Source organism: Fukomys damarensis, unplaced genomic scaffold (assembly GCF_012274545.1).
Source record: "Fukomys damarensis isolate Sample0158 unplaced genomic scaffold, DMR_v1.0_HiC HiC_scaffold_37, whole genome shotgun sequence".
NCBI lineage: Eukaryota > Metazoa > Chordata > Mammalia > Rodentia > Bathyergidae > Fukomys > Fukomys damarensis.
The window spans coordinates 8,304,371-8,319,346 of NW_022900949.1; the positions used below are offsets into that span (position 1 = coordinate 8,304,371).

At 56.3% G+C, this 14,976-nt stretch overlaps 1 protein-coding gene across 1 annotated transcript; it reads right to left on the reverse strand.

Annotated features, from left to right (window-relative positions):
- Nucleotides 1–4,501: 4,501 nt before the first annotated feature.
- Nucleotides 4,502–7,441, reverse strand: Fem1a (fem-1 homolog A). The gene has a single exon (XM_010634808.2). It carries the CDS (start codon nt 7,316–7,318, stop codon nt 5,330–5,332), a length of 1,989 nt encoding a protein of 662 aa, XP_010633110.1. The 5' UTR covers nt 7,319–7,441; the 3' UTR covers nt 4,502–5,329.
- Nucleotides 7,442–14,976: the final 7,535 nt, after the last annotated feature.

Below are 14,976 nucleotides of genomic sequence, written 5' to 3' on the forward strand. Positions count from 1 at the left end.
GCCGGCGGCAAAGAGCTGCAGTGCACGGATATCGCCACCAGGGGGCGCCAAGGGCAGTGGATCCAACCTGTGCTGCGTCCTTGCCAGATCGGTGGCTCTCTCTTGGGGTTGGAATTCCCTCCCGGCTTCAAGGGCCAGGAAAACGCTCCCGTTCCACGCTGCAGCAAAGCCCCTTCCCTGCTACAGCCTCAGCCTGACAACGATTTTATCCCAGCCATCCGTGATCGGAACCCGAGACCTTGACATTGCAAGGCAGGCGGCGGAACCACTGAGCTAAATCCCCGGCCCTGGCCCTTTTATTTTTAAAATCATCATCTTCATTTTGGAGCCAGGGTCCCACTATGTAGCTCAGGCTGGCCTTGAACTGCTGACGATCCTCCTGCCTCAGCCTCCTGAGGACTGGGACGCCAGGCGTGCACTGCCAGGCCCTGCTGATCCCAATCATCTAAACGACCCTATTCACAGGTCACTGAGGTACTCTGCACCACTTTACAGAAAGGGAAACAGAGTCACGGGTTTGGCGCAGTCTCCCAAGGTCACAGCCAAGATGGAGGTGCCAGGTTTTGTGCATTGGTCAGTGGACCCCTCTTCTTTGGGTGTGGACTGGGACCCCAGAGAGGGCAGGCAGCTGTACGAGGTCACACAGCAGGGCCCCTTCGCTTCTCAGGACACGATGGGGCCTCCCCCTGGGTGTGCCTGTCTCGCAGACGGCATCCCGAGCACCCTGGGCAGCAGTCTTTTATTTTTAACCTGTTTTGTGCCCATGGCCTTGTTATAGCCCTGGGAGGAGGCCACCATTGCAGCTTCCAGAGGGGCCGAGGGTGTTTCCCTCCCTGAGACGGTGTGGCCTCCTGTGTCCCGACCCCTTCTGGGGCTCTGCCCGCCCTCAGTCCCTGTCCTCAGCCTCGGCCCTGTCAGTCCTTTCAAAGTCCCCACCCCGGGACACGAGATGTTCCCTGGTATCCGATTCCGAACCGTGGTTGCCTCGGTCCCTCCTGAGGGTCTCTGCCAGCAACCTGCACACTTGTGAGTGTTCACTGCATTTATTTCCTGTTACGTGTCATTTCATACTTGTCTCTAGGCTTTAAGCCAGATGAGGTGCCCACCTGAAATCCCAGCCCAGGGAGGCTAAAGCAGGAGGGTCACAAGGAGGCGCCTGGCCTGGGCTACACAGAGACTTACAGAAAACCCTGTTTGACAACATAAAAAGGGCCACGGGTGGCGGAGTGGAGGAGACCGAGACAACTGGAAGACACAACACACGGACAGGCCTCCTGGAGGCGGTGACTTCCGGTCACTTTCATCAAGGTCGTAGCCTAACAGGCTTTGAAAGATTTCAGGGTGAGGCTCAGGGGACAGGAGCCTCTGCAGCCAGGAGACACATGAAGCCATGGAAGGGACGCCTGTCTTGGTCACCACTGGCTCCAGGGGCCTTGATCTCCCTGCTCAGCCTCCTGCAGGCCTCTGCTGACCACCAGCCTCACTCGCAGGGCGTGGAGCTGAGGCGCCAGCTGTCCCAGGCGGTCACCTCCCCGTCCCCGTCCGGGATGTGACTCACAGCCAGGCTATCTTTAACCCACGGCTGGGACATGCCCTCCTGGTAAACAGCACTCGAGTATCAGCCCTGGCACCCGCGGGGACTGCCTGGCCAAGCCGTGTCCCTGCAGCTCCCCTGAGCAGGCAGGCAGTGGTTCCTCCCTCCCCGAGGCAGCCCTCTCTCTCTCTCTCTCTCTCTCTCTCGATATTGTTTTCCCTGGGCACCGGGGATGGAACCCAGGGCCTTTGAACTGAGGTACTTGGCCAACCCTTTTAATTTTACTTTGTTTTTCTGTTTTGTTTTTTTGAGACAGGGTCTCACTATGTAGTGTGACCGACCTGGAACTCACTATGTAGCCCAGGCTGGTCTCGAACTCACAGCGATCCTCCTGCCTCAGCCTCCCGAGTGCTGGGATGACAGGTGGGCACCACCACACCCAGCTTATTTTTACTTTGTTTTGAGACAGTCTCACTGTATAGCCCAGGCAAGCTTCAAAGGCAGTGATCCTCCTGACTCAGCCTCCTGAGTGCTGGGACAACAGGCATGTCCCACCACAACCAACCGCTGTCGTTTCTTGAGAGGGGTTTGCAAGTTATCAGTGAATTGGTCAGTACCCTGGCCGTGTGGCCACAGCCGGGCCACTTGACCTCTCTGGACGTGATTTTCTTCATTCATAAATCTCAGAGACAAATTTTACTGTAAAGTTTTGTCTTTGGATTGCAGATCCAAATGAGGCTTTCACACTGAGCTACATCTCAGCCCTTTCTATTTTGAGACAAGGCCTCGCTACGTTGCCTACACTAGTCTCAAACTGTGATCCTCCTGCCTCAGCCTCCGTAATAGAGGGTAAGCATGTGCGCTGCACGTTTACTCTTGTATTTAACAGTATTTAGCGGACCCAAGGCTCCACCCCAGCCCCGCCCCCAGCGGCAAGCTAAGCCAATCAGCACAGCCCAATCTCGGCCTGAGGGGGGCACAGGGGAGACACGTGACCAGGCATATCCAATCAGAGCCGTGGGAGGTTCCTGCCCGGAAAAACGGACTCAGTCTTCTCCTGCCAGATGGGGACAAAGGACACTGGTCCCCGACCTTGCCGGCTGCCCGGAGGCCTGCCGCACAGCAGCACCCTGTCTGAAGAGAGCCTACGAACCGGGTTGTCAGCAACAGGGCTCACCCGACAATCGGGGCGGGGCGCCGAGGCCTCCATCCGGAAGCACAGGGGCCTCTCAGCCCCGCAGTCCGCGCTTCCAAAGAGCGCTCCGCCTGTGGATTCCGCCCCTGGCCCTGCTCTGGGGTCCAGGGTCAGTGACACTCAGGCCCATAAGGCCAAGAGGATAGAGTAGGAGCCGCAAGCAGCATCACCAGGCAGCAAAGGACCAGGCTGTGCCATCTGTGGGGTGGGGTGGCAAACGCCTGTCATCCCAGCACTCAGGAGGCTGAGGCAGGAGGATCGCTGCGAGTTTGAGGCCAGCCTGGGCTACATAGTGAGACCCTGTCTCAATGAACCAACCAACAGGGCCAGGGAGATGGTTCGGCCCGAGTATTGGCTCACACCATGCTCGTTTTGAGAGTAGTTAAGGGGAAAGTCCACTCCTGCAACAGCAGACGGCAGGGTCACACCACGGCTCACCGGTGTCACCTGCTGGCAGCTGTTCTGGCTCCCAGAGGAACCAGGAGACAGGGAAGTGAGCGTGGCCTTTCCGATCGTGACTCTTGGTGGCGAGCGTGATCGCTGGCCTCAGCAACTTGTCTGCTCTCTGGGCAGCACAGCCCCAGGCCCCGGTGCGGGTTGCGTGGGGACCCAGCATCTTGTGGCAGGTGTGGGTGCTGGTGTGGAGGGGCAGCCAGGTCTCGGGCTCAGGGACCCGCAGAGCCTGCAAGGTGCCCTCCCCGTCGGCCCACCCTGGCCTCCCCTGCCAGGCTCTGAGTTGAGCAGTCCCTCCCGCCCTGAGGCACGTCTGCGGACTCCTTTGGTGGGTCTTTTCGCTACATAGCTCGGGCAGGCCTCCAACTCGAGGTGATCCTTCTGCCTCGGCCTCCCAAGTGCTGGGATTACAGGTGTGCGCCACTACGCGGTGCTAGTTTGGTGGGTGCTATTTTATTTTTGTATTTTTTTGGTTCCAGGGATAGAACTTAGGACCTTGCACTTGTGAGTCTGGTGTGGTCCCGCTGAGCTAAATCTTCCGTCCTATTTTATTTATTTTTTTGAGACAGGGCCTCACCATGTAGTTCAGTCTGGCCTGGAACTCAGTACATAGCCCAGGCTGGCCTTGAACTTGTGGCAATCCTCCTGCCTCAGCCTCTCAAGTGCCAGGATGACAGGCGTACGCCACCACACCTGGCTCTATTTTGGCAACCTGGGGATGATGCCCAGGCCCCCACGTGTCAGGTAAGGGCTCCCAGAGCTGCGCCCCATTTCACCTTGGGCTTTCCTATCTGCACAGCAACCCTCACTCCAGCCCCAAGGAAGCCCCAGGCGATTCTGTTCCAATACCTTCCTTTAATGCCATAAACGCAGCGCAGAGACACAACTGCAGCCCTTGGCTTGGCTCTGTGCTCTGGAAGAGACAGGAATGGCGCCCCCTCCCGAGTGAAGTCGAAGCTGAAGCTTGTCATACCAATAAATCATTTCTTAGCGAACACTGCAAACCCACACCTAGTTCCCCTCGGGGCAGTGTGTCCGGCACCCACAGCGGCTCCCGAGGCCCGTCCAAAGCTGACCTGAGGCGGCCGCCTCCGTCCTGCTCTTTGCTGCTCCCCGGGACCGCTGCTCTCTTCTGGGAAAGGCCCTGCTGGGTGGCCTGACACCCACACTTCCCCTGAGGGACTCTGCGAAGCTGACCTCAGCTGGCTCTTGGCTTCTGCTTTGTGGAGCTGGGGATGCAACTCACGGCCTGGAGCCCGCAGTCTCGGCCGGTGAGCCGAGCGCGCTGTTCCCGGTCAGGCACTCGGAGCAGGTGAGGCCCCGGCAAGGGCCGCTTGTCCAGGCGCCCACCGTGACACATCGGGGACCTCCGAGGCAGTGACAGACGCAGGGTGGCGAACCTGTCAAGTTCTGTTGCTGTTCCGTTGGCACCTGACCTCATCCTTGGCGAGAAAAAGTTCTTTCAGGTGAATGCAGTCGGGAGGCCCATAAAGACGGAGACGCCCGTCCTTGTGACCGGGGCTGCGAGCTGACGCCGCTCACCAAGCCACTGCCCGTCACAGGCCCGTCGGCCCCGACACAACACGAAAGCCCGAGGCCTTGAGGGGAACATCGAGTCCTGACATCCCCACGAAGTCACTACGGAAGCCAGCCACATCGCCGGTCGCGTGTGCAGTGCTCGGAAGCCGCCTGCTTTCTACGGAAACCCAAACCAGCCGCAAGCTACGCGAGTGCAGGCTGCCCGGGCCGGGGGCGCTCAGGGCGACCGTGCTGGGAGAACCGAGCCGAGCGGCCTTGCTTTCTTGACTCTCCGACTTCGGGGAGGCCTGGCCGAGTGTGCTGGGCGCCCGGGCCCCAGTTCTCGGCCTCTTCCTGTGTTTCTAGCACAAGGGAACAGCTCCTCCGACACCCAGGCAACCGCACGCAGGCGGCATGTTCAGGCATCAAGGCCGCGCGGGTGGGTGGGCTCCCGCAGTGACACTTCTCACCTTCCGGCCCCGGCAGCTCGCTCACCCGCTTCCCGGGCATGGGTGGAGGAGCCGGGAGGCAGGGGAGCCCTTCTCCCACCTCACGCTCAACTCCACAAGGCGAGAATGGGCACCTGCTGCCCATCCGCCCACCCCTCCCGTCTAGGCGGGGCAGGGAGGTCAGTGCAGCTCGATGAAAGCCTCCAGCTCCTCAGGGATAAAGCCCTTGTAGGGGATCTTGTTCCTGTCCAGGGCGCGGGCGGCCAGGCACTGCAGGGTGACATAGTTGAAAGGTTGCACGGAGCTCCTAGCCAGCAGCTTCTCGTCCAGCAGCTCGTAGGCCGTCTTCTTGAAGGCGTTGGTGGCGTCCATGTGGGCGCCGGCCTCGATCAGGGCGCTCATGATGGCCGGGCAGTTGTTCTGGGCTGCGATGTGCAGCGGCGTGTTGTTGTCGAAGTCCCTGCTGTCCGGGTCGGCCCCGCAGTCCAGCAGCACTCTGACCACGTGCAGCGAGGGGAAGGTGCCCACGCGGTAGCGGCCCACGTTCGTGGTCTCCTTGTCCACCGCCATGTGCAGGGCCGTGAAACCATTGCGGCCGCGGGGCGCGCACTTGAGCAGGCGGTAGACGGTCTGGTGCTTCAGGTGCTCCTGGCTGGGGCTGCATTCCACCTTGCCCAGCAGGTAGAGAAGGTGCAGGATGATGGCGAGCGCCTTGGTGAACTGGGCCGAGTCCCCGGGCTCCTTGGGCATCTGCAGGGCTCGCTCAACCTCCCGCACCCCTTTGCTGAGCACCCCCATGAGGTCTGCGAAGCCGATCTGCATGCCCTGGCTGCCCTTGGCAGCCCGATCCTGCAGCACATAGGAGAAGAGTTCGGCAAAGGACAGGAAGCTGCTGGCGGTCATGGGGCTCAGCGGCTCCAGGTTGGTCTGCTGCATGTCTAGGGCGTATTTCCACAGGCGGATGCAGCGCTCGAAGTTGCCGGAGTCGGCGTACACCGCGCCGCGGTACCGAATGTAATAGGACGTGTCCGGGTGCGAGGGGCCCAGGATGCGCTCTCGGATGAGCAGAGCCTGCATGCGCATCTCGTCCGGGTCTGTGATCAGCGCTTCCAGCTCCTGCGCGGTGTTCACCTCCCTCGAGTAGTCATAGGCCAGGACCAGCTGCTGGGGCTCCGGTTTGGGCCAATACTCGCCCCCCTGGTGCCGCAGCTCCATAGCCCGTCTCCAGTGTTTGAGGGCCCCAAGAAGATCGCGCTTCTTATCCACGTAGGTGGCTCCCAGCAACTCCAAGGCTTCCACAGCGGCCTCCCTGCTGGTGGGGCAGCAGCTCTCATAGGATTCGCTGTTGACTTGCTCTTCTGTCGAGGAGTCGCAGTTGCGAGCCCCTTGTAGGGAGCCCTGGCTGGTGGAGCCGCCTTCCTGGGCGAGCCCTGGCCGGGCCTGCTCCTGGCCGGGCTGCTCCTGGATGAGGTATTCCACGATGTTGGTGTGGCCGGTCACGCTGGCCGCCAGCAGGGGGGTCATGCCGTAGCCGTCACGCTCCATGCGGGCGTTGCAACCCAGCAGCAGCTGCAGGATCTCCAGGCTGCCGGACTCGGCGCAGTCGTGCAGGGCAGTGTTGCCCTTGGCGCTGCGCCGGTTCACCTGTGCGCCCTGCTCCAGCAGGTAGCGGGCGATTTCGCGGTGGCCCTTGTAGCACGAGATCATGAGGCAGGTGTGGCCGTGCCGGTTGGCGACCTCCAGGTCGGCCTGGTGCTCACCCACCAGGTAGCGCACCACCTCGAGGTGGCCGTCGAAGCAGGCGGCGCGCAGGGGCGTGGAGTTGGTGCGCGTGGTGCGGTTCACCGAGGCCCCGCGCCGCAGCAGGCTCCGCACCACGTCCAGGTGGCCGGCGGCCGAGGCGGCCCACAGCGGCGGCGCGCCCTCGATGGTCTCGCCATCGAAGTGCACAGAGCCGCCGGCCTCCACGCTCGCGCCGCACCGGTCCACCAGGAACTCCACCACGTCCAGGTGGCCGCAGCGGGAGGCGATGAGCAGCGGCGTCCCCCCGGTGGCCACTTCGCCCATCAGCTCGTCGAGCTCCTCCCGGCTCCGGCCGCTGAGCAGCTTCTGGAGCAGCTGCAGCTTGCCGCCGTGAGCGGCATTGTACACGGCAGTGTGGAGGTCCATGGTGTGGGCTGCCGTCAGGCCATGGGCCGGCCGCGGGGGGACAGGGAGACGGCAGTTACGGACCAGAAGAGCAGCCGACAACCTTCACCGTCTCCCTCGCCGCCATCTTAGGGGCACCCGGGGCGGAACAAAATGGCCGTCGCGGCCTGGCGTCCGTGGGCTTACGTGGCCATGCCGGGAAATGGAGTCCTCTACGTATTCCAATTCCATAGAACGCACAAGGAGCAGTAGAGGCTGCAGACTACATTTCCCAGAAAGTATCGGGCCCAATCCCAGCAAACTGCGAGGACGATGCATACTGGGAATTGCTGTTCCAATCGAAGCGGGTTGCGGGGAAATCGGCTATTAATGGACTACCATTTCCGGCATGCCATGCCATCATGCTCTCACTTGGGCGACTCGGGGAAATTTGGTGACGTACTTCCTGTTGTTGTCATTGAGCTGGAGCCGACAGGAAGCGCAGACAAGGTCCCAGAAGACTCCGTTCCCCAGAAAGCAGAGCGAGCTAAATTCGCCGAGAGAGTCTGGCTAAGGCTTGAAATTAGGGGGATCCGCTAACCGGCAGAGGGCGCGCGTCACGACTGTGGCGTGGACCTTAGGGGAGCTAGGAGGACAGGTGATCAGCGTCAATCTTCATCGCTCATTCATGTTTCTCATTCATCGCTCTCATTCATTCTCGAACACCTCAAACATTTATTTCTGCTGTAGTGATTATTAGCTGTCTGTCTCTTTTGATTGTACCTAGGGCCTTTGTACTAGGTTCGTTGCCAGCCTTTTTGTTTTGCTTTGTTTTTTGAGACAGTCTCACTATGTAGCCCAGGGTGGTCTCGAACTCTCAGCGATCCTCCTGCCTCAGCCTCCCGAGTGCTGCGATGACAGGCGTGCACCACCACGCCCGGCTTTATTTTTTATTTTAAGACCGAGATCTTCCCAAGTAGTTGGGATGACAGAGGTGCACCCCCTGTTTGAAGCTGGTATTACCTTTTATTGCTAAACTGCATTGCATTATGTGGACTAGTCACAATTTCTGTATCCATTACTTATGGTTATTCTTTGTGTTAGCTAATTGAAATAAAGTTGCTGTGAACTTTTGCATACTATGAAACTATATTTTCATTTTGTCTTGGGTGATGCCTAAGAATGAAATTATTTTAAATTTGTGAGCTATTGTTGAAGTTTCCCCACTTTCCCACTGGATGGAACCCAGAGCTTTCACACTGAGCTACATCCTCAGCTCTTTTTAAAATTTTTATTATTTTATTTGGGGGTGGGGACCGAGGACCGAACTAAGGACCTTGCACTTGCGAGGCAGGCGGTGGAACCACGGAGCTAAGTCCCCGGCCCCCCAGCCCTTTTTTATTGCTTCAGCTTGCAGTCTTCCTGCCTCAGCCTCTCGGAGTGCTGATATGACAGCCATGTGCCACTACATCTGGCTTCAAACTCTTTTTACTGCAGCGGATGAGTCAGAACTTTGACAATGAAATCAGGTCTCTCAACGTTTTGAGCACAGAATACTAAACTATGATTTGAAAGTCACATGAGTGTCTGTCACTAAGGACTTTGTTGAGTCTTAAATCCCCCTCCACAGATGGCAACGTCCTGCTGCATAATTGTTCTCTGCATAAATAATTACAGGGTTTATTTTAAAAATGAATTCACCAGTGGAAACAAGGTCTGGGAATGGGAGAGCAGCTGAACGCTCCATGTAAACTGTCCGCTCTCAAGGCTGCCAGAGTGCACCTGGGGTTGGCATAGGACCACGTAGGGACATGAGAATCCCAGTTGTCAGCTCATGGTCAACCTCTGGGACATTTCGTAGTGGCTCGTGGGGCTTTTTTTTTTTTTTTTTTGACAGAGTCTGGCTGTGTACTTCAAGCTGAACTTGAACTCACTACGTAGCCCAGGCTGGTCTCAAACTCATAGTAATCCTCCTGCCTCGGCCTCCCAAGTGCTGAGCTTACAGGTGTGCCCCACCCTTTTTTTTTTTTTTTTTTGACAGAGTCTGGCTGTGTACTTCAAGCTGAACTTGAACTCACTACGTAGCCCAGGCTGGTCTCAAACTCATAGTAATCCTCCTGCCTCGGCCTCCCAAGTGCTGAGCTTACAGGTGTGCCCCACCCTTTTTTTTTTTTTTTTTTTTTGTACCAGGGATGGAACTCAGGTCCTTGCACTTGCGAGGCAGGTGGTGGCACCTTTGAGCAAAATCCCCAGCCCCTCAGAACATTTTGTACAGCAGAGAGGTTAAGAGTTTTGAATGAAAATACTTTATTAGCCATCTGTCCCCCATCATAGCCAAGAGGTCATTTCTGGAAACTGAATTTCTGGGTCAAACTGGCAGGACCCTGGCCAGCGCGCCTTGTTCCGAGTCCATGAATGTGGCTTTCTCGTCTATAAGACGGAGGGTACAGAGCTGTGTGAGGCACGACAGGGAAAACTGTCAGCCGGCTCTCCACTACTGATATAAAATGACCGAGTATAACAACCTAAAGGAGTGTGGGGTTAAAGCTTAGCTGGGTCAACTTGACTGGACGTGGTGGACGAGAGCAGCACCTTCTGGGTGTGTCTGAGTGCGGCCTAGGAGACTCCATGTGGTCCTTCACCCCGTCCTGTCCCTGGTCTTCTGGGCACCGTCTTTGCCCGTCCACACCCTTCCGCCATGACGTTTCTTGGAGCCAGCTGACCACAGACTGAGTCCCCGGAAACCGCGAGCCGAGTGAAACCTCTCCTGCTTCCAGCTTCAGGTATTGGGCACTGTGTACCAGGGACAGAGAAGCTGACTCCTACGGGGAGAAGTGGCTTCTTTGGGCCCGCGGTTTCAGTCCGTGGTGGGCTGGCTCCGTTGCTCTTAGGTGTTGCAAGGCAAGGACATCGTGGAGGGTGGCTGTGGCGGGGCGTATGTGCTCACCTTGTGGCACCCAGGAAGCAGAGAGAAAGGGGGAAAGCCAGTGAGGAAGAGGCTGTAGAACAGAGAGAGCCTCCAGCTCATGCCTCTGTGACCTTCAAGTGGGCGCCCCTTACGAAGTCTCCATTGCTTCCCAGTAACGCCACCAGCTCAGGAGCCCATCTTCATCTTTGTACCCTTCTCACTGGTCCCAAATCTTCCAACACGTGAGCATCTGGGGACAGTCCACGTCCAAAGTGTGACAGCAAACACACCAAAAATCGTTCCGTAACACCAGGCATGGTCAGCACTTAGGAGGCTGAGGCAGGAGGATCGCCGGGAGTTCAAGGCCAGCCTGGGCTACACAGTGAGACCCTGTCTCAAAACAGAACAAAATGGAACAAAAGTATAAAAGTGCTCCATAAACTCCAGTGTATGTGGCGTTGGGGGTTCTTTTCGGCCACCGTATCCGTCTGCTGCCCCTGTCACCGTCGTTGTACTGCTTGCCACAGTGGGCGGCTTATAAGGGCGCCGTGTCAGCCCGGCTGGTTCCGCCTGGAGCCTCTCACTGCCACCTCACACTGCCTTTCCGCTGTGCACACCTCTCCCCGGTGGTGGTGCTGTCCTCCTCCTCCTCTTTCTTTCCCCCACTTCTTTTTCTTTTCTTCTTCCTTTTCCTCCTCCTCTTCCTCTTCCAGTTCCTCCGTTCTGTTTTGTTGTTGTTGTTGTTATTGTTGCCGGGGATTGAACTTGGATCCCTGAGCTTGCAAGGCAGGAGGCAGAACCACTGAGCTAAATCCCCACCCCGCGTTCCTCCGTTCTTCCTCTTCCTCCTCCCCCGCCCCTTCCTCCTCCTCTTCCTCCTCCATCTTCTCCTTTTTCTTTTCTTTTCTTGGCACAGGGGATGAAGCTCGGGACCTTGAATTTGCAAGGCAGGTGGTGGAACCACTGAGCCAAATCCTGGCCCCAATCTTCTCCTTTTTTCTTCTTCACCTTCTATTTCTCTTTTTCCTCCTCTTCTTCTTCTTTTTTTTGCAGGGGGCGGGGTTGAGACAGGCTCTCACTATGTAGTTGAGACTGACCTGGAACTCACTATGCAGCCCAGGCTGGTCTCGAACTCACAGCGATCCTCCTGCCTCAGCCTCCCGAGTGCTGGGATGACAGGCGTGCGCCCCCACTCCGGGCTTCTCCTCCTCCTCCTTCTATGAGAGACACTGACACTACTCCTCTAAACAGTTTAAAAAGTCAGTAATTGTCCTGCCACAGAAGGAGCCAATGACTGCAGACAGACCGGAAGTGAAGGGGGTGGGGGAGGGGGCCGGCCACGCCCAAGGCTCTGCTTCTCCTTCCAGCACTGAGACCGACCGGGACCATTCTAGCTCAACCACCCCCAGTAATTCTCTCTCCGAAACGGGGTGGGGGTAGGACTTCGAAATATGCATTTGGGAGGGAATACATTTAATTCTATAAAAGTGCGTCTTAGTCTCAGTCTATAATAATAATGATAATCTGTATCATCACCTTCACCGCCACTATTCTCATCACTGGACAGCACCTTTTCAGAATCTGACAGATCTGAGTTCTAATCCTGCCTCTGTCGCTTCTCAGCCAGGTCTGCAACAAGTCAACATTGTTAAGCCTTCGGCTCCTGAGTCAAAAACTGCGCCGCACCCCTCCCAGTCCCACAGGACCACGGCGAGCAGCTGGTGCGGTGAGGTCTGCACAGGATGAGGCTGGCGCCAGGGCCCCAGGTCAGCAGCAGATGAGAGCAGGGAGGACAGTGGGCCGTGGGCGCTGCTGCCGGCCCTCCCCAGGTCCGGTGACCTGTCTGTGAGGTGAGGGTTAGACGAGGAATTATCCACAGCGCGTGAGGGAGCTCTGCACAGTGACATTTTGGCCAAGGACGGGCTGCACACGCGACGGTGATCTCACGAGATTTCAGTGGAGCTCAAAATTTCTGCCACCAGCTGGAAATGGTAGAAACGCCTGTCTCCCCAGCATTCTGAGAGGCTGAGGCAGGAGGGTCAGAGATTCCAGCCTAGCCTGGGCAACTTAACAATGATTTAGTGAGAGCCTGTCCCAAAAGAAGAAATCAAAAAGGGCTGGAGATGGAGCTCTGTGCCAGCCCCGCAGGCTCAATCCTGAAAGCAGAGGAGAAAGAATCCCATCTGCCAGTGACATCATGGCCCTCAAATGTCGTAGTGTAACACATTTCTCAAGTGTAGAAACCTACTGGGCTGAGAGTCATATGAAAATACAGCAGCCCGACTATACATAGTATATAGTACTCCACAATGAAAGTGAGGGTTTGTATTACTGGTTTATGTTTTTACTGCGACCGTATTTTTAGTGTTAGTTTTGTTGGCGTTACTTTAGTTTTATTTTTGTTTGAGACAGGGTCTTGCTGGGTAGCCCAGGCTGGCCTCAAAGCCTGAGCGATCCTCCTGCCTCAGCCTCCTGAGTGCTGGAATGACTGGCATCTGCTACCACGGCTGGCTACTTCGTCTTCACTGGCTCTCGATTTAATCTCATGCTCCTTGCTCACTGTGGCCCTGGGAATGGCAGGCTGTCCCACGAGCCCCACAGAGCCCAGGTGTGTCAGGCTCTGCTGTCTCCGCTGTGCATGGTGATGAGATTGCCTAGCAACTCGTTTCCGGGAACACAGCCCTGTCGCTACGTGAAACGTGACTGCGCACAGTAAGTGGGAACTCCCACTACTATGACTGACATGTTCTGTGTTCCACTGTCACTCCACTGTCCTTGGCTTTGACCAAGGACAAGGGTTCGGTGTATCTGACACTCAGGAGGGGGACACTGGGGAGAGTCAGGAAAAGGGCTGCTGGACGCTGACATGTGACGCTTCTGTGATCACTGCGCGTGGAGGGGAGTGTGGCGGTCCAGCCGTCACAACACGAACATGCCTGAGTCGGGGAGTGAGGATTGAGAAAGGAAAGAACACTCAAACCTGAGCGGAGAAGAAGAGAAGTCTGATTTATTTCACAGAAAGAGCTCCTTTTATAGGTTCACATCAACAGGAAGCACCAAGCAACTATTTGTATCTTTTATGCAAAGACCGGATTGTCTGACTCTTTGCAAAGAACATCAGATCTTTGGCTGTCTCCTTGAGTTTCTTCCGTTGCAGCAACAAGTTTAACAAGCAGAGTCCTAGAATGTTACAGATTGTATCAATGCCTTGAGTGTAGAGGTGAAGAAGTTTCCTTTTAAATGTCAAACTCCTAGAGGGCCATGGCCGGGCTCCCACAGGGGAGAGCATGAAAACACCTAGGGTTTGTTCCACTGACCAGTGAGGAAATCTGCGTGTGGCTGAGAAGAGGGAGCCCCACGTGGGAGAGGCTGTCAAGGCAGCCTCATCCTTAGAGACTCTGCTGAGGGAAGTGTGGGCAGGTGGGAGGGTTTTACTTTAGGGTTGGTAATTGTGGTCACAACTTTGTTTATTTTCTTGGGCCACATGGCTGCTCAAAAGGAAAACTACATTTCCCAGCCTCCCTTGCAGCTAGATGCAATCATAGGACCAACCACATCCAAGCCAATGGGAAGTGAGCAGAAGTGGTGCGCCCCACAAGGAGGAAGCCAGAGGTTGAGTTTGGTGGACGAATAGGGTCACCAGTGTGAGCTTTAATTAAAATGGAATGCAACCATAACAACAAATCAAGTTCCTCAGTCCTACTACTGCAACCACTCAGATAGCCATATGTGGCTGGTGGCTGCCATACTGGGCAAATCAGACAGTGGTGTCACTGGTCGTTGGAAATCACAGAAAGATACTAAATCTTTGATAGTGGAAACGTCAACTGCAAAACAACTTCCTATTTTTAAAGACAGGGGATCAACTCTCATGAGTGTCTTGTTTTGTTTTGGTTTGGTTTTGGTTTTTTTGAGACAGGGTCTCACTATGGAGTTGAGACTGGCCTGGAACTCACTTGTATAGCCCAGGCTGGTTTTGAACTCACAGAGATCCTCCTGCCTCAGCCTCCCAAGTGCTGGGATGACAGGCGTGCACCACCACGCCCAGCTCTCATGAGTGTCTTTAATAGGGCTGTTATGGCTGCCTTGACATCCTGAATTCACTCGGAATATTTCCCTTTCATGGTCACTTTGACTCTGGAGAGGAGCTAGAAGTCACTTGGTGGCAGATCCCGTGACTAAGGTGGATGAGGATACAGTGCCATGCTTCTGTTTTGTTTGTTCGGTTACCAGGGATTGAACTCGGGTCCCTGTGCTTGTGAAGCAGGTGGCGGAACCCCTGAGCCAAATCCCCTGCCTCGTATCATGGTTTTCAAGTCTTCCTCTCCACTGGACGGTACTCAGCAGCTGCATTCACTGTAGTTTTTCTCGTTTCATGAATACAAAGTTCAAACCCAGCCTAGGCAACTCAGCCCAAACCTCTCAAGATGAAAAGGGGGTGGGGAGGGAGCTCAGTGAGAAAGCCCAGGAGCTGGGAGACAGCCCCTCTCTACCACAGGACCCCAAATCCCCTTCACGCACGCACTGGCGCGTGGGGAGTCTCGGGAAAGGTTAAGGAAGTACATCGGTCTGGTGGAGCTGCCACAGAAAGCCCTGCACACCGGTAGCTTAAACAACAGACAGATTTTTCTTTCTTTCTTTTTGCAGATCTGGATGCTGAATTCGAAAGTCTAGGTGTGGGCAGCGCTGGTCTCTCCACACCTTGCTGCCTGGGTCCCACAGGAGGCCACCTCCTTCACAGGGCTTCACAGGGCCTTTCCTCTCTGCACAGGAATCCCTGTGTCTCCTCAAC

What these genes read in the sequence shown, in the direction of transcription:
- Fem1a (XM_010634808.2), bottom strand. Translation starts at nt 7,318, where the DNA reads ATGGACCTCCACACTGCCGTGTACAATGCCGCTCACGGCGGCAAGCTG.